The sequence below is a fragment of the Phragmites australis genome, chromosome 15, assembly GCF_958298935.1.
Source record: "Phragmites australis chromosome 15, lpPhrAust1.1, whole genome shotgun sequence".
Lineage (NCBI taxonomy): Eukaryota > Viridiplantae > Streptophyta > Magnoliopsida > Poales > Poaceae > Phragmites > Phragmites australis.
In genome coordinates this window covers 11,307,411-11,317,296 of record NC_084935.1, presented here as the reverse complement: position 1 = coordinate 11,317,296, position 9,886 = coordinate 11,307,411, and the positions used below count along the sequence as shown (strand labels likewise).

General features: G+C 42.8%; 1 protein-coding gene across 1 annotated transcript; it reads right to left on the bottom strand.

Annotated features, from left to right (window-relative positions):
• Positions 1 to 5,448: 5,448 nt before the first annotated feature.
• On the bottom strand, positions 5,449 to 7,677 carry LOC133893186 (nucleoside diphosphate kinase 1-like). The gene is made up of 4 exons (XM_062334158.1): positions 7,416 to 7,677; positions 7,232 to 7,280; positions 6,207 to 6,438; positions 5,449 to 5,804 (listed from the first exon to the last, which is right to left on the bottom strand). Exons 1-4 carry the CDS (start codon positions 7,464 to 7,466, stop codon positions 5,687 to 5,689), a joined length of 450 nt encoding a protein of 149 aa, XP_062190142.1. The 5' UTR covers positions 7,467 to 7,677; the 3' UTR covers positions 5,449 to 5,686.
• Positions 7,678 to 9,886: the final 2,209 nt, after the last annotated feature.

Sequence of the window (9,886 nt, the reverse complement as noted above, 5' to 3'; positions counted from 1 at the left end):
TTGGTATCGGGCTGCTCGAATTAGAGCACGATAGTGGAACTATTCGAAGACTTATGTCATCCTCCTGTCGAGCCACCTAGTCATCATCCGAGTATGTGGTTACTCGAGGAGACTAGAGGGTGATCTCGGAGGGGAGCATTGCTTCAGCGCCAAAGACCAGGAAGAATAGAGTTTCGACCGTTGCTCTGCTGGGGGTCGTTCGTAGCGACCAGAGTACTATGGGGATCCACCCAACATCTTGAATAGCTTTGTAGCCGATAAAAAAAACCGAGTTTTAACCCCTTGCAATATCATTCCATTTTCCCTTTTAACTTTCCCATTGCTCCGGGCGTGCGCCACCAACACGTAGCATACTTTGGTCCCGATCTCTTTGCAGTAGTCTCTAAAAGCACTATAGATGAACTGAATCCCGTTGTCTATAATTATACGATTTATACTGCCAAACTGCATTACCAGCCCTCGTATGAACTTGATCGCTGCAGCGGCGATGATCTTCCTTACGGGCTCTGCTTCGATCCACTTAGTGAATTTGTCGACTACCACTAATAGAAATTCAAAGCCGCCAGGGGCCTTAGGGAATGATACCACAATATCGAGCCTCCAGATAGCGAAAGGCTAAGAGAGCGGTATGGTTTGCAGTGCTTGAGCTAGTAGGTTGGTCTATCGGCCATGGTACTGACGTGGCTCGCACCGTTTCACCACCTGATAAGCATCCTGGAGGGTCGTGGACCAATAAAATCCTTACCGAAATGCTTTTCTAACCAGAGTGCTACCACGTTTGCCTCCATGGATATAAAAGAGTAACACACTTCCCTCTTCCTGAGTAATGCACTTCAGTAAAAGGTCGTTGCTCCCCATGCGGTAGAGGCATCCCTCTACCTGAGAGTATCTACGGCCTTGTTGTGTGACCTTTTATGCTAACACATCAGTGTTAGATATCGCTCGATTATGAAGGTATGCCAAGATCTGATCCATCCAGGTCGTACCTGAATCAAACTAGGCGACCACATGATGGCCGCCCAAGGACTGCACCAAAGGAGGCGTTGCCTCCAAAGGCATTACCTTAGGTGCTCCGTTTCCAAGTGGAGCATCCCCTACACCTTGGCCTGAGACTGTGGTGGATGGATGTGTGAGTCTTTCTTCAAAGACTTTGATTGGGACAGGTGCGCGAGAAGAAGCTAAACGGGTTAGCTCATCGGCGAGGATATTATCCTTACGCAGGACATGCTTAACCTCAAAATCGATAAATGTCACTCTAACCTTCTCACTTCAGTGAGTTATGCATCATTGTCGGGTCAGAGCATTGAAACTCATTTTGCACTTGGTTTACGACCAATAGTGAGTCCCCTTTTGCTAGCAGGCATTTTATACCAAGTGCGGAGGCTGCTCTCATTCCTAACAAGAGGCCCTCATATTCTACAACATTTTTAGTGGCATGAAAACATAATTGAGGGTGTCGCCGATAGGTTAGGTCAAGACCACTCCAGCCCTCACTCCTTTTAGCGTGAATGACGCGTTGAAGTGCATGATCCAGTGCTCTTCGGCCTTTGGTTGGAGTTCCTACTCTGGCTCAAAAGATGACCACTTAGCCACAAAGTTGACCAGCGTCTGGGACTTGATAGTCGTTCAGGGGTCAAACTAAACATCAAACTCCTAGAGCTCTACTGCCCACTTTGCTATTCTTCTTGCTGAATCCCTACTGTGGAGAATTTCCCTAATTGGGATCGAGGAGATTATGTTGATTTTGTGGGCCTATAAGTAGTGTCTGAGCTTGTGAGAGGCTATTAGCATGGCGTACAACAACTTCTATGTCTATGGGTACGGAGCCTTTGCATCGTGTAGGACTTCACTGACGTAGTACACTGGTCGCTGAAGACCTTCACGTTCGACGATCAGGACTGCGCTCATGACATGTGGGGTAGCTGCAACATAGAGCAAGAGCTTCTTGTCTGATCGAGGAACAGTTAGTATGGGAGGGGAAGAAATGTACCTTTTGAGATCTTAGAAGGCCGCCTTTGCTTATGGCGTCCAAAGGAAGTGGTCATTTTTCTTCAGGAGCGTAAAGAGTGGCAGCCCTTTCTCTCTCATCCTTGAGATGAACCTGCTCAAGGACGTCACACACCCTGTCAGTTTTTGAACTTCCTTGGTGGCCAGCTTTTCGACCATATTTTGGTCTCTGACCCTCCTCTGGAATGCTATGACCATGGATTTGCCCATGATTTTTGGAAGGTATTCTAGCATTTGGTGAAACATCGGATGTAATCTCAAAGCGACTCGCCTTGTCGTTGCCTAACCTGGTACAGGTCATCTTCGATACCTAGCCAAGCGTCGGTTCACTAGAAGTTAGCGATGAACTTGTCGCATAAGTCTTCCTAGGAATGAACCGACCCACGGGGGAGGTTCATGAGCCATGACCAAAGTGAACTGGTCAGGGTGGTTAGAAAATAGTTTAGCATGACCTTCTCGTCGCCTCCCGCGGACTGCACCATGGTGGTATAGATCTGCAGGAACTCCTCTAAGTTGGTCGAGCCATCGTACTTTTCGGCTAGGATCGCCCAGAACTTGTTCGGCCAGCACACCTCTTGCAGCCGGGCAGAGAAAGTGTTACACGCTGTCCCGTTACGGGGAGCTGCTCGTTGATGGGCAGCTTCATGTGATCGGGGAGAGAGCCGATGGTCTCGTGGCCCTAGCGAGGGGAAGGCGACTGGCAGGGCCGCTTGCCCTTTTCTTGCTCTCGTCGAGCGCGATCCTCTTATTTTCGGGTGGCCCTCTAGCCTCAGATTATGTCATGGTGGTCTACGAGTGGACTATCCCGACGTGGTAGGGGGCTCCTCGTACTCCTTGTTACTGAGGGAGCACGGGTTCCCTCCTGTTGTGGAGCCCGCTGCGAATCCCCTCGACCACCACCTCAACCACTCCTTGTGGTGGACGAGGGGGTGTCTACCACAGACTGGCACCAGGCGGTCTCTACCAAGAGGGTGAGATCGTGCAACCATAGTACTACCGGTGAACCCTCCAGTACCATCACCGACGGGTGGCTAAGAAGTACTCGCGCAGTTTGCAAGTTCTGCGTGGGGTTCATGGTCTCGTAGTCGAGCTGCTGACCACGATGCGGCGAGACATCGTGAAGGGGGGAGCCCCTGGCGCTCGTGTTCCGTGTGCGGTGCGACAACCTTGAAGATGACACCTCCAAGGTCTCAATCTTAGGCGGGCGCTCCTCCATGTGGTGTTACAATTGCTGGGGCAATACAGAACCACCTCCGTGCCTGGCGTCGGGCTAGTTTTCCTCTTGGCCTACGGTCTGGGGCTCACCTCCAGTTCCCATGACACGAGCATTGTTGTTGTCCCCCATTGCATGGGCCACCATGCAAACTTCCCGTTCGGTCTTAGAATCCTCAAACTCTGGCTCGGTGTCCCAAGCTTGGAGCACACCAGGCTCATCTGGGTCATACCCCATGACGAAAACCTCGTGACGGCTAGGGTCCTCGAGACGGGAGTCTGTAGCTGTCATGGATCTAGACATGGGTAGCCCAACGATAGTCTCTAAATCTGCACAAAAAAAAACACGAAAAACACGCACCTACCTAGCACGCCAACTGTCAAGGGATAATCCCTGACAATGAATTCGGGGTGTACCGGACGACGGACAGATTGATCTACATTTCTGTTGCTGGATTGTATGAACACAAGAATGTGGGGATTTTTATCCATGTTCAGGCCTCCTGTGGGAAAATAGTCTTACGTCCTGTGTATTTTCTTATGAGTTGAATGAACTTGTTACATAATGTTTTTCTGTCTCTTTACAAGTCGGGTCCTTCCCCCTTTATATACCAGGGGAAAAGGTGTACGTACAAACGAACTGTGCCAAACTTTGTGGTAGACCTACCCCTGACGAAGCCAACTACCCCTAACCCATCATGACCTCAAATAGGCATGCCCGCTATGCTTTGGGCATCTTGTATGTCCTATCCCATCACCGAATGTTGTTACGCTCACCAACCAGACCATCTCGTATCATTACATACTACGGAACGGGTCACTGCTTCACCACGCCAGCCTACGACCTCACTTGCCGAAAAGGAGTGCATGGGGGAAGGAAAACACTCGAGTGAATAGCATTAAATGCGTCCTGACAAGTTAGGTAAATACCTGCCCCGCGACCAGGGTTTCCATCTGCGACTAGGGGGCTGGTGTCATGGGCCCCGCCATGGTCGCGCGATGAGGCCATGGTCTTAAAAATATCTACTACCGGTTGATATTTGGCAGTATGGGGCCCGTCTCGTGGGATATCTCCTTATCTATTACACTTACAATTATGTTTTTCAGTTATTATCAACCTGTTCAGCTTATTATCTTTGTTAAAGATAAATGTTTAATCAACTGTAACTTAATAGCTTGTTAAAGCAATTGACTTGCTGAGATTTTCGGATTCACCCTTGCTATCTTTCTAGGTGCGTCTTGAGGTGATGTCAAGCATGCGAGATGAGTAGCAGCACGAATTTTGCACAAATAATCTCCACTTGTTGTCTTTCTTTTAGGTTGTAATATCAGTTTGGTGTCTCTTAGTTGTATTGTATGTTTATCTCGTTGTGGTATGGATGTATGATCAAGACTTGTTTCTTGTTTTGCTAGGATGAATAATTTTGTTAGTGTGATAATATATTTATCTCTTTGTGTGTGGTAATTGGTCAGTTGTACCTCTAGTTTCATGAGAGATGCTGCTAAAATTTTTATTATTCGACAAACTCGAATATAGGTTAGTAACGCTCCGGTCCTATGGTGGTCCTGAGGTGTTATATTTGGCCCTGTTATTTCAGAAGCTTTCTTGAACGATTTCAAGGTCTAAAGTGAACCCTACGTACTTGATATCCTATTCTGATGAAACCTGATTGACCCCTATCTCACATCCAAGCTGTTCTCCATTTCGATATCTCGTGACTGTACTTGGTCTTATTTAGATGATTGATTTGAACCATCTATTTCAAAAGGTAATATGAAAAACCGGAGCAAAATTTAGTTTTTCGCTTTCTAACAGATTCGTGTGACAAAATGGAGTATCTTCTGAACCACCAGCGTTCTTATGAATTCTGTCGCTAACGTATGTCTCTCAATATGAAACTGAAACCGTCAAAATTTCTGATATATCCAAAATATTCTGTTTTTCTTTACAATGTCTGATCCACATCTTATCGACTTGACTTCCGCAAAAGACCTTGTACTAGTGTTTCAACACTACTGTTTGAATCAAGAAAAGATCACTCTTTCAAAAAAGTGAAGAAAAGAAACTAGGCAGTCATACTTGGTGACCAGCAAACTCAAAACTGTTGAAGAATGACACAAGTCTTGGAATTTTGTATCACATTGGTTGTTACGTTCACAATGCATCGAGCAATGCAGGATCCGCAAGCTTCAAACGGTTAAAGCAAATGAAATTAAAACGATATGACATTTCTAACAAAAACTGGCCTTCTTGTTTTTATTTTAGATCACATCAGTTGTTCTTGTTCGACAATCACAGTACATCAAAGCAGGCAAAAAGGCCGAACTCATAAACCATATAGGTTCAGGCACATTTGACTGTTATGTATCACAAAGCACTAAGTATGACTCTACAGCCAGAGCCAACAGGAAAGTCTGAAGACAAAACTCAAGTTTGAAGGAAACCAGGCATCCAGTACCCCGAAGCTCAAGCCTCGTAGATCCAAGGATGAAGGTTGCTCCTCCACTCTGCGACACCTTCAGGGAACCAAAGAGCAATCTCCTTCTTTGCATTATCCACAGAATCGCTTCCATGGATGACATTCCTACACCATAAAAACTACTTAAATATAGACCAAACAGGCAGGGGATATAGGACAATGATTAATTTTTTCAACACAAGTCATAAGCTACACAATTGACATAATGTTTTGCATGATACGGTGACCAACAACCATGTGTTGTTTGACTACATGCTTTTAACAAGCCAATTATCATCACCAGTATACAGGTGGTGTGCTCGGATACATATTTCTGAATGGAACACATCCTCACCCACACTGACTGTTAGATACATTTTACTTTGACCGATAATTATTAAATCCACATATACAACATTCATATATATATTTAACTACCAATTTCATGACAGGGCACTATTTGACTTCAATGATACAGAACTTAAAAGAGTTTAAACTAAATTAATGATAAAAGAAAGGTGCATTCACCTGCCAACTTCCACAGCATAGTCACCACGGATGGTGCCTGGAGCTGCCTCCCAAGGCCTGGTGGCCCCAATGATCCTGCGACCAGTCAACACAACATCTTTCCCCTCCCACACCATTGCAACAACAGGACCAGAAATGATGTACTCCACCAACCCAGGGAAGAAGGGCTTGTCAGAAAGGTCAGCATAGTGCTTCTGTGCAAAAGACCTCTCCACATTCATAAACTTCATCCCTGCATTATAGCAAGTCAAAATAATTCATCAACACAACCATCCCTGAACAGCTGTTGTTTGCACCCAGGTTATTCATGGATGAATCATCAAGGTAAATATAAGGAAAGTTGAACTAAATTACTCTCATAATGTCTTGTTACATTTAATATCCATCATAACAATATAATGCCAAGAATCAATTGTCTTTGTTATGTTGTTGGGCTGTAAAAATTTCCCTTCAAGCAGAGACCGAAAGAGAATGTTCAAAGCCTGATGAAAGCACAAATTGAATTCTACTCTAAGCACCATGTCCGTTTAGTCATCAACAATTGAAAAACGCAATTACTACTTGCTTTTGGAAATCATGTCCTAGCAATCTAGCATCGTTTATGTCCTTTACCATAGTACTTATCTGTGGTCTATCTAATTCATGATTAGAGTTCACAACGCATCAGGAGCTGAACTTAATTTCAGAATACCAGGACCACCTGCTGTCCAGACCAAAAGAAATCAATCATTGGCAAATACCAAAAGGATCTTGCTTCTCAATCAAATCAAAACTCCGTACAGTATTCCAGCCACCATACCCCAACACCTTTTGTTAAGATGCTAATCATACCCCAATACCATTTCTCACAAAATACAACCCAACCTAGATAGATGAACCAAATTTAAGATATCATCGGACTGTGCTTTCCAGGTCTACGTAGATCACATCCTTGTCTAAATAACAGCAAGAAACAATTATATAACTCGAAAATATAATAAAGTACGAGGTCCGTCAAATCAAATTGAGAATCAGAACACACTTACCCTTGAGGTAGAATCCTTTCTTCTCGAACCGACTGATGATGTCTCCAATCTGCACAAAAGTGCTCCCAATAAAAATGGTGCCGAAACCCAAACAACATAAAACCTTGTCGCAATCAAATATCAAAGCCGCGATCAATCAAATCCCTAAAATCTTCTCCGAAAACGGGAAAAGAAACCAGATTACCAGGCCCCTCTGGACGCCGTCGGGCTTGATCATGATGAAGGTCTGCTCCATCGTACCAAGAACGGGCGGCGCGGATCGGCGAAGCGCAGGGGAGGCTGTGGGAGCGCAAACCCGGAGGAGATGAGCGGACGGGGAAGGAGAGGAGTCGGGGGTGCGAAAGAGATGGGCGGGCTTGGTTTACGTGGGTTTGGAGTTGTTTTTCCGTGGTGGGAACCGAATGATTCTCGAGATATTCGCCGATGGGAAACACAAAACAGTGTGCTTGGTTTCGCGGAGCCATCCGTGCTTTTGCTTGGGTCCGGTTTAGGAGAAACTTTGGGCTCAAAGGGGACGCAGACGGATAGGGAAAGAATGAAAGGAAATGAGAAAATTTCTTATTTGTTATCGAAAGATAAGATAGTTTTTTATTTATTATATTATGAAAATTAACCTTTTTATTTTGCTATTATTTTTAATTTTTATTCTTTTATCATCAGTGACATTAATTTAACTTATATGAAAGACGTATTTGTCCTTAAGAAGGAGGATGAGCCGCTAATCAAAATTTAGAATTATTTAGAGGTTAAATCTTATAATGTGATATATTAGATAGTTGTAGATAATTTTTTATGCTTTTACAGGGTTTGACGCTGAATTTGATGAATAAATCAGGAGATATGAATTTCTGAAGTCATATTGTTTGCATACCATTAGGGCAGCTGTATGGTTATATTATGACTATGATTAGGTATAGCCAAATTAGAATTAATTTTTGTGATGAATACTAAAGTTGTAGAAAATTTTGTGTAGATAATTTTAGTGTGCTTATTTACTGTGTTTCTTGTTGTAGAAAAATAGATATGATAATAACAAAATAACTAGACTACAGTGGATGTATTAGTGGTGTCCTCCTCCCTAAGGGTAAACATGTCTTTTCTATGGGTTAAATGGACGACAGTGAAGAGGAATGAATGAAAATTAGAAACAGCAAAAAATAAGAAACTTTATTTCGTGGGATGGCAAATATAAAATTATCTTATCTTTTGATGACATATAAGAAATTTTCTCAAAGAAAAAATATATCAAAACAAAGTGGAGTATACATGTTATGCAACAATGGTCCCGTTGAGAACATGTATTAGATAAACAATGAAATCGACACACATGAGTGAAGGATGTTGGCTTCGAGCCAACAGATGCGACTACACCACAGTAGATGGGGCAGTCAATTTTTTGCCACCCTATAGAGTGGCATACTCCAAAATGCCATTCTCGTGAAGTTGAGTCATTCATATTTATTATTAGAGAGGGGGACAACTTTTTTAACCACATGGATGGACTTGTTTTGCAACCACTAACTCCCAACACTATATATAGATGACCCTTTTGATGTTTTCGATATCGAAGATCCCAAGTTAAAGTTAATCTCGGCGAAATGCCTTCAATTTTAACTTTAGTTATCTAGACTAGTCAAGGCTACTTTAGATGATCTAAATAGACCGTGATAGCTTAATTCGATCAGGATTCAGAGCTAGAACTGTCACCATCAAGGTATGCTACGATAATGATTGTATCTTATACTTTATGAAATATCAATATCTTTTATATTATAGATCTACTATCCTTTATTCCTTTTCAATCCTGATTATCGTACGTGTTCTTTATCCTTCGTCTAGTTCACGATTAGACGACTAGCTAGTAGATATAATCATAGTGATTAGATCTATTAGTCAAAATTAACATGATTACCTAGCCACACATTGATCATTCTCAATCTCATATTCGATGAACAACTGAGGGTGTGCATACCCTTCCTATGTGACACCCTGGGGAGGCAAACCACAAGAGTTTAGTAGGTTATAATCAAAGGAAATTAAAGGGTTTAAAAAACTGATCATATATTATGCATTGATATCTTTATGCTATGAACCATAACTATTTGGTACCGATATAGTACTTATTGTATATCTAGCTAAAGCTTGAAGATCTATGCATTGTTTAACCTTTATATTTAAATACTATCGTAATCATAAACAACCTTAGTCTTCTATGCAATTACTTTCATGAATAGAATTAATTTGTTAGTTTAAAGTAAACCCCTATCTATTTTACTTGTTGATCTCTATGGATACGATAACCTTAGAATACTCTAGATGAAAGTGCTATAATTAATCCATGTGCTTGCGATATTTTTACTGTGCTCGTAACTAGCGTCAACAGTGGTGGTGTTGATCCCAAAGGTACCAAGCCCAGAAAGGATCAATGATATGAGGCCCATTTGCCTTTGAAATGTAGTATACAAAATTGCACCAAAGGTACTATCCAACCGGTTGAAGATTATATTACACGAAATCATTGCTTCAAATCAAAGTGCACTTGTGCCAGGCCGTCTCATAACTGATAATGTCTTACTAGCTTACGAGCTGATTCATTTCAGGCAAACAAGAATAACTGGTGCAAATGGATATGCATCTATGAAGCTAGATATGAGC